The 26,513-nt window shown below is 39.6% G+C and overlaps 1 protein-coding gene across 4 annotated transcripts in view; it reads right to left on the minus strand.

The window, feature by feature from the left end:
- Positions 1-26,513, minus strand: part of ZZEF1 (zinc finger ZZ-type and EF-hand domain containing 1) — an 80,431-nt gene that overhangs the window by 21,216 nt on the left and 32,702 nt on the right. For all 4 annotated transcript variants that reach the window (XR_005590055.1, XR_005590056.1, XM_039507517.1 and 1 more), the window contains exons 20-42: positions 26,236-26,357; positions 26,005-26,127; positions 24,443-24,609; positions 23,706-23,787; positions 22,784-22,985; positions 20,880-21,025; positions 20,349-20,589; positions 19,129-19,208; positions 18,067-18,160; positions 17,038-17,554; positions 16,131-16,295; positions 14,962-15,081; positions 13,812-13,973; positions 12,936-13,065; positions 12,522-12,660; positions 11,403-11,568; positions 10,570-10,829; positions 9,005-9,177; positions 8,063-8,225; positions 5,083-5,219; positions 3,815-4,092; positions 2,137-2,311; positions 1,422-1,554 (exon numbers count right to left, since the gene is read on the minus strand). Coding sequence is in view for 2 of the 4 variants with exons in the window: in XM_039507517.1 (XP_039363451.1) it covers positions 1,422-1,554; positions 2,137-2,311; positions 3,815-4,092; positions 5,083-5,219; positions 8,063-8,225; positions 9,005-9,177; positions 10,570-10,829; positions 11,403-11,568; positions 12,522-12,660; positions 12,936-13,065; positions 13,812-13,973; positions 14,962-15,081; positions 16,131-16,295; positions 17,038-17,554; positions 18,067-18,160; positions 19,129-19,208; positions 20,349-20,589; positions 20,880-21,025; positions 22,784-22,985; positions 23,706-23,787; positions 24,443-24,609; positions 26,005-26,127; positions 26,236-26,357 (3,975 nt within the window). In the remaining 2 variants the exon portion in view is untranslated. The remainder of the gene's footprint in view (positions 1-1,421; positions 1,555-2,136; positions 2,312-3,814; positions 4,093-5,082; positions 5,220-8,062; positions 8,226-9,004; positions 9,178-10,569; positions 10,830-11,402; positions 11,569-12,521; positions 12,661-12,935; positions 13,066-13,811; positions 13,974-14,961; positions 15,082-16,130; positions 16,296-17,037; positions 17,555-18,066; positions 18,161-19,128; positions 19,209-20,348; positions 20,590-20,879; positions 21,026-22,783; positions 22,986-23,705; positions 23,788-24,442; positions 24,610-26,004; positions 26,128-26,235; positions 26,358-26,513) is intronic.

Raw genomic sequence — 26,513 nt, forward strand, 5'->3', positions numbered from 1 at the left:
TGGAGTGGGGGCAGAGCCTGTGGCAGAGCCAGGGGTTAAGCAGTGAGCACCCCCCAGCACATTGGAAAGTTGGCGCCTGTAGCTCCAGCCCTGCAGTCGGTGCCTATACATATTAACTTGTGAAGAGCCGCATGTGGCTCCAGAGCCACAGGTTGGCCACCCCGAGTCTGAACCTTCCCGACTATCAAAGTGAAGCTTCTTAACTGGATAATCCTTTGCTTTCCACCTATTTTTAAATACTACAATAATTTCCATGTTCCTGGCATGCATAACAGTATTTGTTTTATTAGTTTCAAAATCTTAGTGCACTGGTAGAGTTATGTGTTGCCACTAAACACTACATGCTAAGACTGAAAAGGTCAACTTTCATAATCTGTTTACAATGCAATTTCTATTTGGGCTCGACCTTGTCATTTTTCTGAACAAGCTAAAATTAAATTTAAAAAAAAAAAAGACTTTACTTTGGATTTTGCTTGCAATATAACAACCACAAACAAAAGACATGCTTTAAAGCAAATTTAAAGATTACACTAGCAAGCCCATTCTACTGCTATGCCCCAGAATGCATCATTCTAAGATGTCTGAGATGATACATCCTCCCTAGAGTACAGATCAGCACATCTGGTACAGAACTATCATTTTTCCATTGAATATAGCATGACTGTCAAAGTTTCTTGTCTAATCTTATTTCATAACTTCCGGGGTAGATTTCACAGCCTTGAAGTTGTGTAGTATTAACAAAAGTACGATTTATCTGACTACATAGCCTCATTCTTTGCAGTGGAACAGGAAAAACTGGTTGGGTCACAGCTAACAGGTCCATTTATTTGCAATTAGCATATATCACAGGGCCTTTTTTTTCCCCCCACAGACTCCATCTGCTAGTATGTGGTCATGTCATATTTACTGCCAAAATGGCCATTAAGATATTTGAAGATTCATTTCTGGGCAGCAGAGTGAACTGACCAGCACATATTTATGCTGTGCATGCTCCTTTGGGTGGCAGGGTTACCTATATGCAGGAGGAGCAAGTATTTTTAAATTTGCAATTAATTAAACCTTTTAAATGCTCACAAATAAAGGGCAAGACAGCAGCAGTGACCAAACTAACATTGTCAGGTTAACTTCAGATACAAGTACAGTTTTGTGAGGTCTCTGCAACAACAAAACAATATGAAGTGTTATATTCTGTGCACATTTATAAAAGCAACAATTCATGTACTAGGTGATGTTATATCAGTTTAGCAGAAACTTTAAAAATTTGATCTGCTTTATGGGTGGAAATCAGATATATTTTCTGTGAGGAATCCAGCTCAAACTTCTGTATAAAATCTTTTACTAAAACTTCAGGCTTTGGGTAGTCATAAGAGATACTGTAAGGAAATATCACATGATTCTTAGATATAAGAATGTCAAAGAACCTGTTTTCCTTTTCCGGGTTTTGATGTCTACAACAACCGCTTTGTTCTTCTCAGTGAAGTGCTTTAGGATGATTACATTATGAGGCTCATTGGCATTATCCATGTACACGGAGCGAGTTCCCATACACAGCACCTACATTAGCAGAACAAAGGGAGACAGAGGACTTCAGTTACCAGTCTAACTTTGTATAATACTTAACTTATTTTTTACATTATCTTACATACTTGGCTGCATTTTGGTTATAGTTAATATCATACTTGTTATTTAAACAATTGTCCATTGCCAAATATGTGCTGGCATTTAGACATGAAATAGATTTTTATAAGAAAATACCTCAGGTGCATATTAACAACTTAATGGTACTCTGATATATCACCAGAAATACCTATATTAAGAATAATGGCTTGTTTTATACTGGTATAAAAGCCCTTTTTTGATGTTCAATGTTAGGCTATTCTGGATTTCAAGTTGCTGGTTACAAGCTGCCCACAATGAAATGTATCCAAGTAAAACCAGAGGTATGTAATTATATTGTTTTCCATTAGACAAAGACTACAACCAACTGTGCAAGAGACGAAGGATGAAGTCTCAAACATATCTGAGTTTTATGGCTTTTGTCAATTTATGGCATTAAAGTGTAGTTTTTAGTGTTTAAAAGTAGAATCTGTAATTATCATAGCTCAAATCATTATGTACTGACAGTATTCCAATTACCTCTGGAAATCCAACAAGTACCAATAAGGTGAAGATATTGGTGTGTTTTAGCTGGAAAGGCAGCTGCTTAATACAATGGTCTGTGAAAGCTGCAATCACACTATGCCACTGTGCAGAGGAGTTCAAAGCTCGAAGAATATCCGCCATGGAGCACGCCCAGTCCAGACCTACACGGCTGGAGAACAAGGTTCGACTGTATTAGGTGGTTTGACTGCAGACTGTTACACAACTATTCTCCCTCAAAACACAAGATCACTATTACATTATTTCCGACTGTCAGAAGGTCTTACTTTTTCATAGCATCACTTGAGGCTTTGAATTCAACAGATATATGAATGCTCTTAATTCACTCATCACTAAATCGCTTAAAAAACAAACAAAAAAAACACCCCACATTGGCCTGCCATCTTAAATAGGATCGAAGGCCCCAATGACTAAAAAAAGTTGATAGAAATTCAAGTCAACACATGGTCTCGCTAACTTCAGGACTGGAAATTTTCTTTCCTTCCTTTGCTTCTCCTTGCACATGAGTAAGACAGGCATGGGAAATCTTTCTTATAGATTTAATTTGTTGATTTAATATTTTGATATAATTGGATGCCAAAATATCTTCACATAATACACAGGATTGTGTATTTCCTTGTTTCATGACTCTCTCTATAAGACCAGTAGATTCTCCATGTATTCTATCTTTATATTCTGCATGCTTTTCTAATTGGTTTATTAACCTTTCCAATCCCTCTTCCCAAATAAAAATCCCTAGAGTGCGGAATAATGCTTAACATAGTATTTAATAAAGCATGCTATTAACCTTCACTCTTCAAGAGTGTTCTACTTCCACTTAAGGTACTGAAGACTGTACCTTCAAAGCAACTTTCCTATCTCTCCCTGAATGCAAGACTTCTTTCTACCTTGCTAGACCCCTCTACAACGCAGCTCCCTCTATCCTCCACTATAGGCCTTGCCTCTCCCTGTTGGTTCTTTCCAGCTTGACCTTTTGATATGACGAGGCGGGCAAACTTTTTGGCCCCCTTACTGCGCTGGCTGGAGCACTGGTGGCTGGCGGCACTACAGCCATGCTGCCCAGAGCACCAGGACAGGCACCCGGCTGGAGCCATCTACGCCAGCATGCAGCACAGAGCACCAGGTCAGGCCGGACTCTGCAGCTGCACTTCCCCAGGAGCTTGCCGCCCAGAGCATTGCACCGGCGGCAGAGTGAGCGGAGGCTGCAGGGGAGGGGGAACAAAGCCTCCCGGGGCAGGAACTCGGGGGCCGGGCAGGAGGGTCCCGTAGGCTGGATGTGGCCCGCGGGCCATAGTTTGCCCACCTCTGTGATATGACCTACCTTCTCCTGGACTGAGGAGCATGTTGGAATTAGGAGGATAGGGAGACAGGTCACATCAAAAGTTCAGGGAGTAGGACTGGCCCTTGCTCTTCTCTAAACCCCCAAATCCTCCTCTTCCACAACAGTGTCCTATATTAGTCTTTGAAAATAACCCATCTCCCAGTTGATAGGGTATGACCCTAAGAGATGTTGACTTCAATGGGAGCCCTGGCTAATACGCACTTCACAGGACCGGGCTCAAGAATTAGCCCAGATCAGGTTACACTCCTCCCCTCCTCCTGTTGAGCATACAAAAATCAAGAATTCTCTTTATAGGTGGACATTAAAAAGCACCTGTCTAAGCATACGGCTCCCAGACTGAACAAAAGATGAGTAGTCTTCCAGCCTTCTGGCACTGTAGACCCATCTCCTGCTGCAAACAGGCTGTGTTTGGCTGAAAGGACCTTTGTCACTGCAGCATCGACTTCTGCAGGCATAAGTCTCAGAATTAACTGGCCCAGAAGACCCAGGGTTAAATGATAGGTTTCATTTAAGTGGCCAGCATTGGCGATTACAACCTGAAACATCAGTGGGAGGATCTGTTCCAGGTTAATCAAAGACATTGTGCATCCCTGTGAATAAGAAAGAAAAATCTCATTAGAACAGGAAACATAGCAACGCCTTTAGTCAGTGTTATACACTATAATGAGGGTTCAAGCAGAAACTTATTAGTTACTGAGTGTTCAGAAACCTTCACCTTTTTGGCTGAAGTTTTCCAGTCTTGTATCTACATAAAGGGGGAAAATTTGAGGGAAAGCTATTCAACCACCTCTCAGCATGAGGGAGTAAAGAAAACACAATTTTAAAAAAAGGTTAAGCACTTTTGGCGTGTAGAAAGTGAAGCCTGGCATGGAAATAGCTCTGGCTGAGAAGATATTTCCATTGTTAAAGAAAAAATTGCTTTTGATTTGACAGTTAAGCGCCTATAAAAGTCATACTGGATATAGGCAGTGAATTTTTTCTAGCTAAGCTTACCAAGTGTGCACCCAGAAAAGAACACAGACAAATTCACTGCATAGTGATAAGCCTACTCCAGTGGTGCAAATCAATAGACACAACTAGATCTGTGTCCCTTGCAAGGTGTTTAGGGGATGGGGGAAGACGGTCTGCGGCCTTTTCAAGCTGCTTTCAGTTATGTTCCTTTTATACTGGAAATACTTTTTCCATAAAATAGGATGGTGGGGAGAGAGGGGGGAGAGACAAGGAGTGGAATTTATTTTGTGGTAAAACCTGGTGCATAAGCCCAGAGCAAAAATGTTAACACCAAGTTTAGTTGGGCTGATTTAAAGTTAAAGTTAGACAAACAAACAAATCTGAACTTTACCTGATGGTTGGTGGTTAATTAATACATTATTTAGTTACATTAATAAAACACTTCAACATTAGCATTTTGATACAAGCTAGCAAAAAGGAGGAACTAGAGTAGGTCTTCCCTACCCACACCTTCCCAGCCTCTCCTTCTCCAATTACATCTTTGTTTCAGCGTGAATTTTCCCCATTTTTCTCAGAAATCAACTAGTTTCCTGGGGGGTAGGGAGGAAGGGTTTGTACTTCATTCTTACAGATTTGAAAGGTGGTAACATAGCTGCCAGCAAGCCAAGAATCCTCTTCTGAGAGCATTCAGCGAAGACTTGCTCCTGGCTAGGCATTGGAGCCTTCTCTGCCTGCTTTTGGGATGAATCTTCTGAATTTTCAGCATCTGTGTTTTAAATAAACATGAATTTAAAAACAGTAAAACTGTAGAACGTAAGTGAAAATGTAATATTTAAAGTCTGAAATAGTAAGTATAAATAGACACACAAAGATGATGGGCTTGTCTACACAGTGTGCTAGTGCACACCAAGGAGCTGTCAGTTCTAGACCACACTAGCACGAGGTGCATCCTGCGTGGACCCTGCTGTCTTGCACTACAAGTTCCTTAGAGTGCGTTAATGTATAATCTCATTTCAAACAATACTACATTAATGCATCTTTATGACAAGCCCTATATCTAGTAAACTGGCTCAGAGACAGAGACTTTAAAGTCACATCATTCTGATTACCATCTTGTGTATCTCCTCTTCCAACTTTATCAACCTTATTTCAGAAGCTTGTGTGTCTTGGACTGCTGCGTATACAATCTGAATGGATGGAATCCCAGCTTTTAAATACTGCAAAAAACATTTAACTTCCCACTTCATGGGTTCTCAAGAATACTGACTGTTAAAACTATACCTGATTTGAAATGAGTGGGGGAGTATAGCTGGAAAAGACAGATTCAATCAAAAAACTTTGCTTTTAAAGCATGGGTTGTGATGAAACAAGATTTTTGGAAGTATTTTTATGTATCCTCTGTGTGCTTCAGTTTCCCCCTATATTGTGCACTGTTACCCAGTGTGGGAAATAGGATTAAGACTGCTTTCAGGGCTGACCCAGAGACAGAGACAGAGTGAGTGTGTCCGAGCTATCTGACTGGACTGAATGGGTCACTAAAAGGATTTACCGAGGCCAGCCCATATCAACGGAAAACCCAAGATGACAATGGAAAGCCCCAATTACCAGAATATTTGACACCTAGCAAACAATAACCCAGAGGAAGGAGCTTTTCTCTGCTTTTCAGCAGGCCCTGTCCAAAGAACAAAGGCGACCAGCAGGAGATAAAGATTTGGTTTCTAGAGGTAGCTGGCTGCTCTTTCCTGGGACTGACTCAGGAGGTCTGAGAGAGACAGAGCCTGACATGGAGTTCACTACAGTGTGGCTAATGAACTGCTCAGTCTTGACCAGAATGGACTATGCTTTAGCCTTTATTTCTCCAGGCTAACCCAAGGACTTCCAATGCTGTGTTCCAGCTGACTTATAAACCTTAGTCTGTTTTGAAAAATGTTGCTTGGGTGCCACTGCAAATACTTGCTGAGGTGCATTCTTGAAACGTGTATAAATCTTTACAAGAGACTACCTCGGCAGAGCTCGCAGTATTGAAGCAGGAGTACCAGAGCTCAGAAGCTTGAGTTGGGGAGGAAAGGAGGCTGTGGGGCCTACCCGGAAAGAAGGAGTGGGACTCCGTAGGGGGTCTGCCACACTGAAAAGGTTCCTCCAAGAGACACTGCTTAAAACAGGGGTCGGTAACCTTTCAGAAGTGGTGTTCCAAGTCTTCATTTATTCACTCTAATTTAAAGGTTTCGCATGCCAGTCATACATTTTCATGTTTTTAGAAAGTCTCTTTCTATAAGTCTATAATATATAACTAAACTATTGTTGTATGTAAAGTAAATAAGGGTTTTTAAATGTTTAAGGAGCTTCATTTAAAATTAAATTAAAATGCAGAGCCCCCTGGACCGGTGGCCAGGACCCGGGCAGTGTGAGTGCCACTGAAAATCAGCTCGAGTGCCGCCTTTGGCACGTGTGCCATAGGTTGCCTACCCCTGGTTTAAAAGCTGGGGTATAGCAGTGAGCCTGTTGATCCATGATATGGCAGTCTCCCAACTTGTCATCTATGAGCAGACTTGATACTACAGCTTACCCCATTTCCTCATCACTGATGCAAAGATCTCAACAGCAATCCAAAAGGAGTAAGAAATGGGTTTGCAGAGATAATTTGAGTTACAGTTACTGTTAAGTCATCTTTCTTTCTCCTTTGAGAATTGCCTCTACATATCTTCACTCTAGGAAACCCTTCATTTCTGGTTTAGGGAGGAAAAACTGACATTATGAGAACATTGGCTTGTAATTAGATTCTCCAGTCCCTTGTGAGTACAGTCACACATGGATAATACTGTGCATGGGATCTTAAACCTTGTTTAAAATACGTTTACAGTTATGTCTAACAAATAAGTTGTATTATGCAAGGGTGCTATTAAACCATTATTTCATAGTTTACTGACCAAAATTTAGTTTTTTAAAAATGTAAGCAGTACTTTCTAGATTACATACTTTAATCAATAAAGGGATCTCTATAAAAACTTTTAATTTTATACTAAAAATTTAAAAAGAGGCAAGATCATAGGCACAGCACAGCTTTTGATGTGGACTTTCAAGAGAACACAAGGGGAAGGAATGGACTTTAAGTTAGTAGAAAAATGAAAACGAAGAATACAGAGAGGGGAAGGAAGAGAAAGATTTAAATCATCTCTGCAACTTAATACACAGCAAGCAAATAATTATATTGAAGATATTCACTTGAGTAATCTAGAGAAATGGGTTTGAAATGCCTGGGAGAAATGTACTAAGCAAGGAAGCATGCTTAATCTTTGTAATGTATTAGATCCAATAGCACTATAATTTGTATGTAGAGATATATTTTACCATAATCACATAATGTATGCAATTCAGGTTGATCTTTCAAAACTACTGCTAGCTATGTGGTAATCTGTACAAACTGAAATTCAGGTAAAATGCTCTATGTATGGGTATTCCAAAACCATAAGATTATGAGGTCTTGATGCAGCAGCCTGTTTACTTCAACTGAATCTATTTACAAACGTACAAGATAAGGATGGACACAAAAATACAGCTGTGTATATACGTGGAGTATGTGTATGTTGGATGAAATGGGAACTCTCTTACCTGGAAGATGTGAAGATATGTTATTGTCTACAGAATTAAGAGCCAGTGACTCTGAATCCTGTCTCAAAACATCTTTCTCTGATAAAGGAGCATTAGAAAGATTGCTTTGGCTTCCATTTTTTTCTACAGGAGACTGAATTTCATCACGAACATCTCCTTTCCCCTAAAAATAAAACAAAATAAATATACCAAGAGACTGAAGAAAAATTTAATTCACTGAGTTAAAGCCACAGAAAGAAATGGAGTCAATTATTTTCACTTGGCAAAAAGTTATTTTAGATTATAAAAACCCTTCGTTGATATATTTCATGCTATGTTCAAAGCTTAATTTTCCATATACAAAATAAAAATTACACATTTTTCCTATAAAAGCAGCAAAGAGTCCTGTGGCACCTTATAGACTAACAGACGTATTGTAGCATGAGCTTTCGTGGGTGAATACATGCATCCGATGAAGTGGGTATTCACCCACGAAAGCTCATGCTCCAAAACGTCTGTTAGTCTATAAGGTGCCACAGAACTATTTGCTGCTTTTACAGATCCAGACTAACACGGCTACCCCTCTGATACTTGACATTTTTCCTATGTTATATGTAACGTTACCTCCACAAATAAGTTTCTCTTTCGTGGGAAACTATTTGGCCTATGAAATTGAATTGTAAGGCTGGGGAGGGGACTATGTCCCTGAAAACTAATTTAGGCACCCATGGCCTATTCAGAGGGCAAACATTGTTTTGTCCGTCTCACACACAGCTTTGAAGAATCAAAGTCACCTTTAGAAATGTGAGGTGACCCAGTGATGCAGGTATAATGTGCCAGTTCACTTACTGTACCCCACATCACTGGAGAACAGAATGGAAATATTTATCATTGTTGAGGATCATATAAGAATGGACATCAACTGAACTGTACTTTGGAATTTCATAAAGAAGCAGTACTTACATTGAAATGTACAAAAGAGCCTGTCCTTGGCTTTTTATTCATTCCCTCTGCTGCTTTAACACCAGCATGGCCCTCTATAGCGCCACCTGTTGGAGGGCCGACGGAAGTGGTCTCATTCTCTGAGAAAGATTCCCCTTCTGGCAACATGCAGAGGAGAGCTAAAGCTTTCAAACCTGAGGGGAAAAGATTACAAAATCTATTTAAGGATTGAACACTCAGACATGTAGCTTTTCACAACCAAAATCTGGTAGCTGCTAGCAAGAGACTCAGATATGTTAATCTATATAAAAAGGTGCCACAAGGACTTCTCGTTCTTTCTGCTGATACAGATTAACACAGTTACCACTCTGAAACCTGATTCCAGGATTGTCACTCTAAAGTGGCCAGAGCCAGCTACAAACACAGTTGAGAGCTTAGAATATCACCAGGTTCACTCATCACTGGTACTCACAGTCTGTTACCATCCAAATTAAGTTCTCAGCCATTTCTGGCTTTTTTATACTTTATAAATTAGACCTGTATGACAGAACAAGCTTTTCCCAAGTTTTAAAGAAAACCTTTAACTTTCAAGCACATTTTACATAGAGCTGTATTCTGCCACCTTATGTCACACTGAGTAGAATCTTAGGGCTTGTCTACATTACCCGCCGCGATTATCCAGTGGGGGGTCGATTTATCACCTCTAGACTAGATGCGATAATCGACTGCCGAGCACTCTCCCATCGACTACGGTACTCCATCAGGACGAGAGGCGCAGGCGAAGTCGACAGGAGAGCATCAGCCGTCAACTTACCACAGTGAAGACACTGCAGTAAGTAGATCTAAGTACGTTGACTTCAGCTACATTATTCACGTAGCTGAAGTTGCGTAACTTAGATTGATCTCCCCCGTCCCACCTCCCAGCGAAGTCAATGGGACTGTTTCTGCAGCACCTTATTTCACATCATGAATAAGATTAAAAGTATCTGGCCAATAGTGCAGATCAAGAAACACTTTTCGTCATGTCTTATTTTTTTCTTCCTCAGGGCCCCTATAAACAAGGTAACTGCATCCATATCCAGGCACAGTGTGTCGTCTTAAACTGAAAATTTACGAGAAGTTGTCCCAGTATATTACTTTCATTTTCTTAAGCCTTCTTTTTTTTTTCCAATCACATTATCACTGAGAATATTGTTACTCTAATAATAAGATTTCTAAATGATCAGTTATAAAACATTCTCTGTACTATTAGTGAAATGCAAAGTAGCTTCCCTCTGATATTAATATAATATATGGAGATATGCCTCTCGTATAGAACTGTAAGGGACCTCAAAAGGTCATCGAGTCCAGCCCCCTGCCTTCACTAGCAGGATCAAGTACTGATTTTGCCCCAGATCCCTAAATGGCCCCCTCAAGGACTGAACTCCCAACCCTGGGTTCAGCAGGCCAATGCTCAAACCACTGAGCTATCCCTATTAAGCTAGGCTTTTCTTTCCTTGGAAAACTGCAAAGTGATTAATTAGAGGCTTTGCACCAGGGTCATTCTAACAACTACTGTGTTTCAATAAATGGAGGATTTGGGTCACCTTTTCCATGCTGTGCTTTCATCAGGCAGTCTCCAATGAGCTGTATACATTGATGCTGCAGAACTCTAGCATGACTGAGAATCTGCGAATCAAGTTTCTCTCCTACTTCATCCCCACTTGCCAAGTCTGCACAGTAGAGTGTCAAGGCAGCAAACAGCAGCCAAGAATAGTTGTGGATATAAGGCTGGATGAGTCTCTGTCGGTCACTGATTCGAATGGTCACCATCGGATATATTGTGATGCTGTGAGTGGGAAGGTGACTGAAAAAAAGTGTTTACAGTTTAGAACTTAAGTTTAAATGCAAGTTTTCTTTCTGAAAAAGAAGGAAGAATAGAAAGCATGTTTCAAAATTTCAAACTGCAGATCCTTACAAGGCGTAAACTGTCAGAGTTCCATTGGGCTCAAAGGAGCGCTGACGATTTACACGAGTTGAAGATCTGCCCCTGGAATTCCAGCTCTACAAATCAAATTTATGTGAACAACTTTGGTAGCAATCTTGGAGTGGTGGAGGTAATAAGGAAGGAGCATATGTGTAAGGAGCATCGTTCATGCTCACCAACTCTATCTTATCAATCTTCTGATACTTCTGGGCGGTGAACACTTTTAGAACTACACGCTGTGAAAGATTTGTAACCAAGTTACTTTGAAGTTTGGGGTAGGCTTTAGAGCTGAAAACTTTTGCTCAACATTTGCTGCTTTTCTCCTAAGAACGGTAATTGGATTTTCTGGGGTCAGACACAGGGTCCCAAGGAGTGACACTAAAGTGACTGGCTGTAGGAGATGTTAATTGCTGCTGTTCTTGCCCACAAGCTGGTGAGTATGGAATCGCATACCTGTCAGAGTATTTCTTTGCAGAATAACACCCATAGCAAAGATCAAAGTCATCACACACATTGCAGTTCATCCGGCGACCTATAATAACCCCTTGGCAATGATCACAGGCATATTCCATGTTAACCATTTCATGGTCATCCTCATGACCTTTAGGTTTAACGCCACCTAGGTAGAATTAAAAAAAAAAAGTTTGCATCTGCAATGACCTTTAGGTACAGTATCTACCTTCCCATTCTTTTCATAATGTAATGCCAGTATATGCTTAAGTTATTTTGCTGTTCTTTTATTATTATTATTGATTAGATGAGTACACATGACTAGAGAACTCTGTTTATCCCTCTAAGCAGAGAACTTGATCTACAAGCAGCATTAGATAATCAAAGGAAGCCAACATCTACTTTATAAGCTCTGGACACCCAAGTTCTGCTAGCAGTTCAGTGAAAAAGGAGAGTCTGTGAGTTGTGAAGGTATGTCCAAGTTGCAGCAAGTGATCAGATATGCCATATTACAGAAACTTATTTTACTATATAAATTAGCCTTACCATAGGATCTACAGTATGTTGTGCTTTATGAACTGAATGATCAATGTCATTCACAATACCTATATTCTCTTTTCCAGCTCACCACGATCCCTTCACAGAATATTGCAGTATGACTGGTTCCAATACAACTGACTGAGTTCATTCCAAAAGAAATCCACACTAATCAAATATGGTTAAATTTTTGTTTAGGAGACAAAAATCAAAGATAAAACGAAGGAGAAAAAGTCTCAAGGACAAATTTTATGTTCAGAATTCCAGGCCAAATTCAAGTTCAGATGACACTGGCAACTTGCAAGTTTGAATCCTACAAGCACTTGTGAATTCAAAGTCACTCCTCTAGTTGTACTTATGTTAGTGTGTCCATTAAAAAGCACATGATTCAGATATATACTGAAAATTTAGGCGGGCGACATTCAGATTAGAAAAAAAAAACAGGAAAAATTACGAGTGTTAAGATCTTGGGAAGTTTCTAAAAGAAAAATCTTTCCCTTTGCCCATTTCATAGAAAACTTTCTAATGTATGATCTGGAAAGACACTATTTTGGCTCCAGAAGTATTTTCTGACAAGATCCTTACCTAGGAAACAAGTTTTACATAGATCCATATCATTGCACTGCAAACAGCGGTAGCGATGCCAGGGTGCAATCTCATCACAACCATCACATGATATGTCCACATTCAATAGGTCACAGTAACGGGCAACAAACATGTGCATCTGGAACAATAAATGGACACAATTTACATGTTGAATCTTTCTTGGTTTTGAGAAAGCCCTTTCGAAACACAAAGCAGAATGTTCCCTTCTGCAAGAAAGCATGATGAGATATCTATGCGTGCACTTGCAAGGAGATTTTCGAAGGCACACAGGGGAGTTTGGTGCCCAACTCACAGAAAACCAGTGGGAGCTTGATGTTTCTCTCTTTGTGCCTTTGGAAAAAAAAATCTCCTGCAAAGAGCATGAAAAAATAAAAAACAAAATCATGAGGTCACCTTTCTCTGCTTCTCTGGGTCAGCTTGGGCTATCTTTTCATACCAGGTCTCAAACATTACATCCTGACATTCATCCATCCACTCGGAGTTTTGCTTGTAGTCTGCAATCTCATCTTCTTCACTCCACTGACTAAAAAAAGTCCAAAATTAAGTTTGAATGCAAACAGGCTGCCTAATAATGCATTTTGGGATAGTTTATTTAAAAAAATACTAAAATTCAGACACGATGTGCTAATAAGACAAGATCATGTATTTCACCTAAAAACTAAAGCACCGCCACAATATTCCAGAGACCTTCCCCCCCCCCGCCACAAAGAGGGTTGTTGGTTTGTTTTTTTTTGTTGTGTTTTATTTAAAACACACACACACACACACCGGGGAGAACACAAATCACCTGGGAAATCCAAGCTCACAGAACTGCTGTTGGGTAACTATGATAGAATATAGGCAAATGAAGATTATTTCCTTCTAGAACCAACGGGCCAAGGGTAAAAGGGTAAGGTTAAAATGAATGCACTCTGTGAGACATGCAGATGTGATACTCATGCCAGAGGAGTGAGATGATGTCTATCTTGCTGGTAACTTGCAAGTAGTGTGATATTGCTTGGCAATAGTCAGTTTAAAAACAAATTTCTGCTAGTGCAGAAATTATTACTCTTTACATCTCTGTAAAGTTCTCAAAAGCACTTAAGACAATGCAATTTAAGAGCCTAAATGATTTAGTAGCTTTGAAAAATGGGACATAAATGCTTTTGAAAATTTTACCTCACCTGTCTTCAGTGTCTTTACTACTTGTTTCAAAGTTCAGAGCTCATTCTTGCCAAAAATTGTACAAAAACTTAGTTCTATATAAAAATTATAGTCTTGCTGACTTACCAAATTACGCTGTCATGAATACTTATGTTTTCTCGTGACATAGTCATAAGAAGAAGTGGTAATTGTATATCAACAAAAAAGGAAAGATCACTTGGTTCCCAGCTCATATCCAAGAGGTGAAGGAGGGATGTCTGCACGCAGGATAAGGCAGGGAGCAATGATCTAAACAAATTGGGAAAACCATGACAGCTTTAATCTGAAGTTGAAGCAATATGATTTTGGGGGAAAAGAATAAAGTATTTATCACTAAAACCTTAAATAAGTTATTGCGTGTTAAATTAAATGAACAGTAGAATCTTACTTTACTAACCCACAAGCTTTCAAAATTCCAATAGTTCTAATCAAAAAGTTGATTGTCTCACTGTGCAGTTTTAACAGCAGAGTGTGCTGTGGTGCTGTCTCCTGTCACTAATGCTTTGTTATTCTTGCCAAATATGCTACAGTACATTTACTATTATTGATATATGTCTAAGTGTATATTAAGAGGCAAAAGTTACATTACATATGTCAAAATAAATGAACAAAGTGATCCAGTACTGCTGAATTTTATCCTTGTCCTTACTAATTAGCAAAATTAAGTAAAAAGTGATTTTCTATATTATAGTAGCACCAAAAAGCCCCAATAATAATTACAGCTAAGGCTAAGATTTTGTCACACATATTTTAAGTAAAAGTCACGGACAAGTCATGAGCAAAAGGAAAAATTCACGGAAGGCCGTGACCTGTCTGAGACTTTTACTAAAAATATGCAGAACAAAATAGGGAGCTGAAGGCTCCCCACACCACCCAGAGGGTCCTGGCCCAGAGCTCCGGTGGTTCCCACAGTGGCCCAGAGCTCGGTCCCTGCAGTTCCCAACTGCCAGGGGTGGTGCGGGACCCTACAGCTCCCAGGCACTGGGGGCTCAAGTCATGGAGGTCTCTGGAAGTCACGGATTCCGTGACCTCCATGACAAAATTGCACCCCTAATTACAGCCCATCATGTCAGACTGCATACAAACAGAGGAAAGAATGGTCACATCACTACCAGAATTTATACTCTTATTTGATACAGGGCAATAAAAGTAACTAATAATAGGAGGGAAGGTGTGAGGGAGGACAAAGGTAACAAAAATAACATTCCATGTTACATAGGTGGGCTACGTTCAGTACCTGTCATTAATGCTGTTAAATCCCTTCATGGCATTGACCAAAAAGAGAACAAGCTGATAGTAGGACTCTCGAATTTCTTTGTGCAGTTCAGCACCACAACCTTCCAAGTGTCCAAAATAACTAAAAGTTAAAAAGTCAGTTTAGCAGATGTAGAATCCACCACTTTACTTCACATAGCACACTCTGTTCAAATATAAGTAGAATTAGAAGCGAAGCGCAAAACAGAACACCAAATGCAGATTGTTCCTATGGAACTGTCAAAAGTATCAAGATGACTCATAATATTTGACCACCGGGCCCTGAAAAGTCCAACTCAAATAAATTTAAAAAACACACAGCAAGAAAGCAGCTAACAGATCTTACACAGCATTCTATAATGAGAACTCAGTTTGGGCATCAAGTCATAGGCAATCAGCTTTAGAATCTACAAAGACTAACATTATAATCACCAACTTTTAATATGACCTATCAGTCATATTTAAAATAAATGTATCTTTCCAAATCCCAATATTCACGGAGAAGCAACTGTATGACTAAAAAGATGAGTTGGTAAAACACTAGCCATAGGACACTGCCAGAGGAAGCTAGTTCCACAACTAAGTATCTAACTGCATATTAGCTAATACATTAATTGATGGAGAAGAGACTCAAAAGGGAAAAGAACTCTCCCAAGCAAGTATTGCTGACAGAGCAACTAAAATTAATCTAACCCAGCCCAGCTTAAATTCTTATTGAAGGAAAAAGATGAACCGATCGTATTTAGGCAACAGTTTAAACTGAAATAATAAACAGAAAGCTAAAGAGTGTGAATGTCTAAGACTATTCGAGTCTAATTTTCTGTGTTTTCTGTGATCTAGTTAGATAATTGGGAACATTTTAATAGCTATATGCTGTGAGTAAGCTGCTGACCCGTTGGCATAAATAGGAAGATTGCAATTAAATCTCCAGGTACCACTATGAAAATGTAAATGATCAAAATGCACCACAGAAAATGTGCACAGAAACTTAAATATTGTGCTCAGATCAATATATGCACTTGCTCTTGTATCTGTATTCACAAGGCTATCACTTCTCATTCTTTTCACCCTGGGCAATCAGTATTGAGTCAGGGCATGCAGACATGTTATACAGAATAGTGTTAGCTCCGGTTTTCTAAGAAAGATACTTACTTTGTAAAGTCTTTCTGGCAGGCCAGAAGTTCCAAGAGAAAGAGTACACAAGGTGGATGGAAACAGTGCGGCTGCCCAAGAGATTCTAAACACTGGCGGATTGTCTTCAGCACTTCTAGGATACTTTGGGCTTGGGCTTTCCTCAAAGCAAGGACCTTTAAAATACTAGGAAAAACACAAACTCCCAATGACAACTTCAAAACACCAGTTCTTCAGTACCTCATAATGCAATCAACACTTGAGAAGTTAAACAAGTTCGATGAGTTGGCACCTAAATTATTAACTGTACTGTATATTGCCTTGAACACCTTTGGTAATAACAATAATGGGTTATTTACAAGTATTTTACCCAAAGTTGCAGGGTGAGTGGCCGAGCCAGGAATAGAACCCAGGATTCGCAACTCCCTGTTCCAACCTCTAAACCTTGGGCTGGTTCTGGAACAATGTCCTCTAGTTAAAATTTGCAGATTGGCCCTTTGAAGATCCCTTCTCTAACTGTTCTAGATCTGTTATCCAAGACCCGCTAACTCAGCTAGGCAGTTGTAATTTCCAGAAGCAGTTCTTTCCCCATTCAACCACAGACAGGAAATAACACCACCTCACAAGCAGATTTGATGAAGCAGGGCAAACTGCAGCATAGGGACAGTAAGGGAATGCAATCACTATTCATAATCTTGAAGTTCTATGTGAGTTAAATGAGTCAGATTAAATATTCTTTGGGAGCCTAAGGTGGGTTGTGAGCCCTAAGTTTGACGCCTTGATATCAAAATATAATGGACTGTTTTTCAAGTACCTGAAATTAGAGAAATATTACTAAAGATAAAAATATGCTTTATCTCATCATCTGAAAGCTCTGAAGTCACTCAACCTTAAATACGATGGACTGCAAATTTTCAAGTTTGCTCACCTTTCATGGGAAAGTGATTGATCCTTAATAAAGTCTAATATATTTTTCAGTACAGGATATTTCTCCTTCACAGTGGGCACTGATTTAGGCTCTTCCATTGATCTAAAAGATAGCAGCCTTAGTCTTCCACGGCTGAACTGAGATTTGCGAGTTGGAGTGGAGGGAGGAGATGCTGTGTCCTCTTGCTGTGAAACTGTCCTTTCAAGGGGCTTACTTTGAGATTCAGAGGCTACTTCCCTCTGGGGTGGGTCTGGTGCTTGCTTCATCTTTGTGTCAGAGTCTACCACTCGACCCCTTTCTGCAGAAGCAGGGTGAATTACTCCATTTGAAGACAATGAGTTTGCTGCTTGAAAATCTGCTTCTACGATAGAACTAGTCCTTTGACGTTTATCATTGTGGTACTGTTGGACATCCTCTACTTCTGAAGCATCCCAGTTATCAGAAGCAAGATCTTTTGCCTTTGCTCTCACAGGCAAAAATTTTAACAACAATAAGCTCTTCTGAATACAGTGTTTTGCTGCAGTATAAAAATTGGGGGGGGGGGGGGGGGAGGCAAGTTAGTAGAGTCACCAGACCAAATCTTGTGTAATACCTTTCCTATGTAATTTAAGTAGAAATTGGCTCTTAATTTTTTGGCGCTTAATTTTTTATCTTCTAACCAGAACGTCCTGGAAATATGGTTTCCTGCCCCTTGATAGCGAGTGTCTGGATCTCCCAACATTAACTGCCTATTCAAAATATTCACACCAACCATACAAAGCATGCAACATGTGAAGTGTCGTTACAAACAACTTTTTAAAGTGACAGTTCAACCATCAGTAAGATGATCCAAAGCACTGGTTGTTTTCTGATGCTTTAGGAAAAATCTCTGGAGACAGTGCACATCACATCAGCTAATTTATCCCTGTCCACAAAGTTTTAAACATAAAAGATAGCCTAAATTGTTAATTAATTTCCTTGAGCACAGAAAAAAAATGAGAAGAGCTACATAAGATAAAGTTAGGCTAAGCCATCAGGAAAGACACTTACCAAGGATTTCTGGGTTCACTTCATTTGTTTCTGTATTCTGTTTCTCTACTGTATCATTTCCTTTACCCATCAGGAACTTCTGCTTCATTTCTAACTGCAGACAGGAAGTTAATTAAATTAATTAAAAATGTGAAATCCTGCCTATCCAGATGGCATGGCAGCATGAAGACTGCATCACAATTAGAGAATCTCATTAGTCCACTCCTGAGATTAAGACATGCTAAGTCTCCAATACAGGACTAATCCTTTATGATCTAGAATGTCTTGCTGGTCAGCCGGTGGGCACAACCCAGTGAAATATACTGAAAAGCTTGACTCTTTCAAGCCAAAAGAAAGCTGAGCTGATCATATAGGTTCTTTCAGAGACATGTTGTGCACAACAAGCGTTTAATCGGGTAAAAGTAAGTATGTGTGTATCTCTTCTCTTTTCAGTGAAAGAGATCTGATCCCTGTGCATATCTTTAACCAGAGCTGGTAATTTAAATAACAAAAAAAAAAAACTGCACAATTATTGTACTACTCTTTCCTCTCCTCCTTTTAGCATGGCAGAGCCAAAATAACTAAGTGAGGGAGATATCTCTTTGTGGCTGATGCATAAGCTCTGGAATAGGCTTCCAGGAGTGATTGTGGACTCCCTGTCATTGTAGGTTTTTAAGAACAGGTTAGACTATATGATACTATAATCAAAAGAATTCCAATTGCAGGGCAAAATTCTACCTCTGCACCTTCATTGAAAAGCCTATGGAAGAGCTTGGCTCACAGAATCTTTAAATACTGGTAATGATGCATTAAATGAAAGGCCTAAGCTGGACTATTAAAGCCAAAATTGACTTTGCAAGGCTGGCAGTCAGGAAAAACATCTTTTTACTTCTAAGTTGAACAAATTTAATCTGCAATCATTGAGAGAAAATAAAAACAGACACCCCCTCCCCCCACAACAAAACCATTTTTACAACGCATTTCAAAGTACAGTGACACAGACTCTGCATTGGGACTCAGGAGCAAAAAAAATATGTGAAAGAAGAAAACCCAAATAGAAATAATCATTCTGAAGAATCTTACCATCCATATTCTAATCCCATCAGCCAGAGAATATACTTGAGCAAACTCTTCATTCAGAGGCATCTTGCCTCCACTGATGACTGTGAAAACAAAAAGAAAGAGGAAAGTCCTTTTATTCACTGCTTCAGTTTCACATCACTCAAGGATTAAGGATTAAGGATTAAGATACCTGCAAAAGGCTGCGATAGACCCTGTCATCTACCTCTTAAGGCAATGCCAGGCAGGTTGTTTTGTTCCCTATTGTTCTTACGGATAAACTACAAAGGCTGGTAATGCACTAAAACCATCTCCTGTACCCTGAGAGCAGACCTATTTGCAAAGTTGAATAATAAATGAGTATGTACAGTTAAAGTGAATACATATGAGTCCTGCAAATGTACAGGCAGGACAAATAGAGGCTACTCCCAGAACTTCAATGGGAGTTGCATGTGCTCAGTACCCCTCAGAATCAGGCCCTGAGTCCAAATATCACCTTTTTATTCAACAGATGAGCACTTACTTCAGATAGCATGTTGTGACATAGAAGTAGTGTATTGCACATTAGAAAGAAAAGTTGGCAACCCTACTCTCTGGAAAGGTGCAAGTTGCAATACCGAGAGCCAACTGCATGAGTTAGGAGCAGAATATTAACTTAAACCGCACAGTGGGTTGCAAGCTCACTTTCCAAAGCATGACACTATTTAGTGGATTCATTTGCATTTCTTCCCCAAACAGTACTGCTAAAATGTAAACACTTTGTTCCTTGCTGTTTAGGAAACTTTTAATGAGAGCTGAAAATGGCTGAATGAGAGAGAGTTGTGTTCTAATGGCACAACTTGTGGGAGACAGATACCTTTGAGTTACAATCCCGGTTCAAAAACCAATGTCCCTTGTGAACTTGGTCAAATCACAACATCTCTGGCTTAGTTTACTCATTTTTAAAATAAGGATAACCCTATGCGACTTAGAGGATGTGTGATGATTAGCTAACCTTCGAAAAGAGCTGTGATGATGAAAAACACTAACAAAGCATTATAATCTTATTAGTCTATTGTGGCACAAAGTCTGCCTAGTTGGTGAGTGCAGCAATGTAATCTTTTCTTTATACAGGATGAAACATCTAACCACCTGAATATTTTTTAAACTAAATACATTTTTCAAGTTTTACAACTAAATAATAATATAATTTCTTACAAAGTATCAGCCTTCATTATTGATATATTCACTAATATAAGAGTTACCATATTTCTGTAGCTTCCCATATAAATCTGGAGTGAGATACACCAAAGCAGCAAATGTGGCGTTCACAGCTTGATCAACAGTGGAACCAGCAACTATATCTGTCTTTGGGGCCTGTTTTTTACATGCCTGTATAAATCCTTTGAAAAGCTCAGAATTTTGCCCACAGAAATCCTGGGAAGGATCTGATTTTGCAAAGTTGAGAAGAAAGTTATGGCAGTCATCCACATGAGAGTTCTTAGTCTGGAAAGAGTATTAAAACATTTACTTAATATCAGTTTAAAAATGCTCGCATCTCATTTATATATTTGAACGACCCATACCTCAGACAGACGTTACAGTAAAAATGACAACTTAATATAAAGGGCACAGAACAAAAATTTCTCTTCTTTTGAGAATTCAGCAGCCCATGAGATGGCAACCTCAGCCTAGCAGTGTACAGTTAGAGATGCGTCAGCTCATTAAGCCTGAATAAAACCACTCTTATGCATAGTGTTTTCCTACCCATAAAACAGAAACAGTGGCCTAAATACCTCTTTATTTTGGTGCACTTGACCGGGTTCATTTGCTTCCAAAGTCACCTCAGGACACATCTGATGCCTGAAGACAGGTTTCCATAAAGGAGAATTAAGAACTGATGTCACTTTTGAAGGAGGCAGCTCTGCTTCACGACCTAGCTCTGCAAAAACAGCAAGACAGACATGGATTTATGTTCAATACTAAATATTTTTGTTCAATTTTATGACTGCAAAAAAGCACAATTTTAAACACCTGCTGTGAAAGGAAAACAAAAAGGAAATGGCACGTGGAACAAAAAATGTCTCAGACTGACAGTTACTCATGATGTTTAGTGCCACATATGCAGCAGACAGACATCACACCACTCCTGTACAGTCTTACTGCTGACATTAATGCAGATTAACAAATACAATGCTACAGCATATTACTATTGTAAAAGGCCCTACATTTAAACATCTAAGATGTACTCATGACCATAGTATCCGACTACTCAAAGCACTTTATAAGCTACAGATACAGGGCTATTACTTCATCCACCACTGGCATGCCATAACCTATAGCATGCAACAAAATGCATATAATGTCACTGAGGTACAGATTTTTGAAAACAGAAACCCTAAACTTAAGTTCCCAAACCCACAGCTAGGCATCTGCCTGACTTTCCGGAGTCCTGAAAACTTGAAAGCTCCTGTTGACCTCAATGAGAACTACAGGATGCTCAGCACTTTTGAAAAATAAAGCACATGTCTAAATATAGACTTAAGTTCCTAACTTTGGGCTCCTTTTTTTGAAAATCTGAATTCATACATGATACATACATATACAATTGTAATTCCTGTGGCCAACCCTTTGCATATTGTCTATCTTCACAGGCCTAACCCCCGCAAACACATGCATTCTTAACTTTCCTTACGTCAGTAGCCCAACTGAATTCACTACTCATACGACTGAAGTTAAATATGTGCAGAGGAGATTGTGGCACCAGGGCCTCGAATAGCAAGCTCTCTGGGGCAGGGATTGCACCTCCCTATGCCTGTAGACAGTGCTTAATATATTGTGGGTGATACCAGAATACATGTAAACAATCAAACAGAATCGTGACTGAAAACTTCAGGGAAAGTTTAGGCAGACAGAGCAGAAATCTGGCCAAACCACATGGACAGGTTCTGCACTGCAAAGCACTCATGAAGTTTCATACGGACCCCTCAACAAACACAAGCAGAAGTTAATATCAGAATGAATTTTGCATTATGGTTCAGAAGTCTAGTAAATAAACTACAGATTATGCTGATTTATGGTGCTCCAATACAGGAACTGAAATAAGTGTTCCCCCAGCTCCTTTTAGATTTAGGAAATTCCAAATGATCAAAGGGAACATTTTTAAATCAGCATAAATTATGTGCTAGGAATTCTTACTTTTTCCATTTTCTGGTGCAAATTTAACGCTGCCAAACTATGGAGAACAAAATCCTCATGAAATCCACAGAAAAGATACAGCATATGCAATGGCAATGAAAGATTCCCCCCCACACAATCTGCTTTGACACTTGCCATGACCACCTCCAGGGGTCAGAGTAGTTATGTCTCCAAGTCCATTCCACTCTTGGCCTCTTAAGACTGCAAAGGGTGCCAATAGTGATGGCGTTTTTTTGTATTGTTCCCAGAGAGAAGGTTAAAGAGCATAGGGCCGCAACCAAACTTGCTGCACATAGCCCACTAAAAAAAAAGTCACCAGATGGTTAAAAATGTTGGTCATTACCAACTTAGTCTGTAACTGGCAACCTAGTCAGGATTTTCTGTTTTCAAATGTGAGTGGGCTGGAACAATATGTATTCCTTTTAAGACTATAAAATATTAGATTCTTGCACCTCATCCCCATCCTGGAAGCATGACTGCTAGAGAAACTAATTCAACTTACCCAGTTGGGATTTCAGTGCCATACACCGTGAAGCCAAGCGCCCCATCAACCTGGATACAAGCAGCTGTAAATCCAAGCCCCAAGAAACTGCGACATCTGGGAGGCCATAAGCAGTGATGGAGAACTTGTAGCCCCACTCATTATTACTGCTGTCAGAGTGAAAGAGAAACTGCAGCCGTGGGCCAGCCTTAAAGGTCACTTTCTACAGAGCAACAAAACAGTCATTTTGCCAAATGTACACAACAGGAAGACATTTCGGGGTCATGAATTTCCTTCAGCAATTGTGTTTTTCAATATTCTCACGGTTTCTCTGTAATATGTGCTAGCCTCTCCCCCTCCCCCATAACATGACTGAAAAGCCTACATCAATTAAAGTTTCAACTTTCTAGTCAAAATAATAATTGAAAGTTTCAGCCCACAATACAGCTTTTGATGTTAAAAAATATAATGGCAGGGAAAGGTTACACTGGAGTAGCTATGAACTAGCACCTGAGTGGCCACAAGAAAATAATAAATGAATTCAACTTGCCATCTCAAGATTTATTTAAAATTAATGAGGTACAAGGGGATCAGAGAACAATTTCAACTGTGTTTCACTGCAGTGAAACATGGTTTTCTACATGCTAGCTGGTGGTAGTGAGTTAATCAGACATGAGTATTGGAAAGGACCTTCTGGGTCATTCATTCTATTCATTTGCATCACTGTGGAATTACAGATTTCTCTCCTCCCCCCTACCCCTCTGAGCATTAGAGGTGGGTGTACACACACACACACACACACACACCCCCCGAAGGTATGAAGTTATCAGATTACAAGGTCTCTGCAGAACCTCTTAGCTATGATGCTAAAAACACCCCAGAGTTCCAGGGTACCCTAATATTAACATATGTATATTTTGCACAATATTTTAAAGTCACTCACCTTGGGCCACTTCTCGGTGCCAACCTTTGTATCATAACGAGTTTTTGCACCTCTGGCATCAGTAAACTCCAGGTAATCATATCTGTGGAGAATGCAACTCATTACTTACACATTTTTATTTTTAAAACTTTTGGGCAAGTTTACTTTGGAATTTCTCATACTTCCCTAACCACCCCACTCTGGAGACTCAGCAATGTAGACACAATCCCTTCAGAGATGTATTTACTGCTTTAGATGATTATATAAAAACATTACTTCATACAGCATATATACAGTCATTTCTACAACATAGCTCCCTGATCCTTAATATCAAGTTCAAATATTAAGCATTTCTCAGTGGAAAGCCAGAAAGAAACAGAGGTAAGGTTACAGAAAGGACTGAACTTTGGCATAGTTGTGCTCAAGTAGGGTAAAGTGAATGGTGGGAACATGCAATGATGGCCACAGGTTTTTTCAAGCACTAATACAAGAGCAATCAATGGAAAGCATAGTTCCACTGCCTGAGAGAGCATAGCCTTGACACTCAGGGCCTGTGCAAAGAGTTTGTCTGCACTCTTTCAAGTGGGAGCTCAGCTGTGTCAAGAATCTTTAAGCAGGGGTGCAAAGAAGAGTACAGGGTGGGTGGTGCATGCTGAGGGAGAAATTGGTGGAGTAGGTAATGATTCTCTGCACAGAGTGCAGGATTTGCCCCTTTGTGAATAGTTTTTGGAGTCAGAGATGGCACACTATTAAGTTACCTCCTTTCTGTTTCACATTTTTCATCAAATTCCACCTCAAAGTAAGTTGCCCCAGGACAAAGGAAGACTGAGACCTCATGGCAATTATTTTCATAGCTGTGAGGAGATTCCATTGTCCATGTTCGCAGCACCACGGGTTGTTCTTGCTGCCAGCTTTCCATGTCCACCTGCATAATTAAAATACAACAACTTTCACCTTACAAGGTACAAATGCAAAACATTCAGTAGGAGGATTACAGCACTGCATCATTTCACATCTGAGTCCATAGTTTAGAGTAACCATATACACACACACACACATACCTGTACTGTAAGCACTTATCCCTCTACTTACATCACTCTAAAGAATGACGCCAAGTAAGATTATGAAGCATGTACTAGTATTTTATTAACTCCTCCCCGCCCCCGTTATCTCTTTCCTGTCTTCAATCCTTCTCCAGCGTCCCATGTATTTTACAGGCTCATAATCTCAGTGTCATCATCTACTTATCTCTCCTCCTCCCATATCCAGGCTCTCACGAAACCTCTTATCTTCCCTTCCTTTTTATCACCTCCAAAACCCATCCTTTCCTGTCTATTCAAACTACCAGAACCCAGATGCAAGCTTTGGTTAACTATAAATCATCTCCTCTTTGGACTCCAGTCACTCGTCTCTTTCAAAATCAGTATACAAAATGTTGACACTGAAACAATCTTTCTCTGCTGCCATATCAATTGCATCACTACTCCTCAAAACCTTTCACCAGCTTATTTTTTAACTAAATCAGGTGCAAGCTCTTCATTTCCACCTTCAGAACAAAAGCATAATTTCACTCTTAAATATATTTTTGGTCTTATTTCCTCTTTCTCTCCTCCAACTCCATATCTTGCAATCCACTCTCCCCTTCTCTTTATCTGCTTTTATATACTCACATACCACAATGATTGGGGTGGTACAAGAACCAGAACAGATAGATTTCCCACTCTTGGCTCTGCATTTCACCATGTAGCTCCATATACTTGGGAGTAGGTTCCCAATCTTGTTTCAAACTTTACAGTACCTTTAAAAACTTCCACTTTCTCCTTTAAACCAATGTATCCCATTAATCTTTCCCAACAGAGATCTGTTTGTTAAATTGCAAGCTCCCAGGACAAGGGTCTTATCTTTTGTTATATATTTATGATGCAATCAACAGTATTAATTTACATGAACTTCTTAATCAAGGAAGTGATTCTATCTTTATCACATAGTGACGGACTTATGTTCTAACTAGTGATCATAGCATTTTCATTTGATCCACAACACATTTTACGTAAGTAAACGTGATCTTTTGAAGTAAGGTGATGATGAATGCATAGTCCCTTAAAGGGTTGTATGTTCTGAACATTTTTCTTACGTAACCTGGTTGCATACTTGTAGATGTGACTTCTCAGCTATAAAAATGCTCAAAATCACTTTAGAGAGATCCTGAAGGGACAGGAGCTCATCAGATACACTGATGGTGGGCAAAGGAGAGGCAGAATTCAAAAGGTTACAGAGAATCAGAGGTGTAAAGTATCTATATCTATCTATCTCAGGCTACCTTATTAAGACTCTCTCCAGGTTCACTACAAAGGTTCCTCAGCAGCTGTGTCAGGGTACTGAAACCCTGAAGTAGGGTACAGTGTGGCATGTCTAAAGTGCAGAAATCCAACAAGAAAGTCACCTAAGGAGAGAAAAAAAACAAAAACAAAAAACACCTAAAAGTTATAAAGTCTTAATAAATACATCCACACTAAAGGAAAATGGTAGGACATTCCAGTCATTCACCTACCAGCTGACGGGTTGCCATGGCAAAAACAGAGTTACTTAATTTTTCTATTATATGTTTGCCACTGTATTGGGACAAAAGTGATTCTAAAATTGTTCTGATATTTGTCAGGAACTGGCCCACATCTAAAAAAGAAAGAGAAAACATATTAGGTAATAGAAAGTTAGCCAAGTTGAGGATTCACTACTGGGAGTCTGTGTTTTTACTGTACACCTCTAGTGGGGTTGATGTTGAGCAAAATAGAGAAAGACAGGTGTTGCCCCAAGGAACTTACATTCAAA

The sequence above is a fragment of the Mauremys reevesii genome, linkage group 20 (assembly GCF_016161935.1).
Source record: "Mauremys reevesii isolate NIE-2019 linkage group 20, ASM1616193v1, whole genome shotgun sequence".
Classification (NCBI taxonomy): domain Eukaryota; kingdom Metazoa; phylum Chordata; order Testudines; family Geoemydidae; genus Mauremys; species Mauremys reevesii.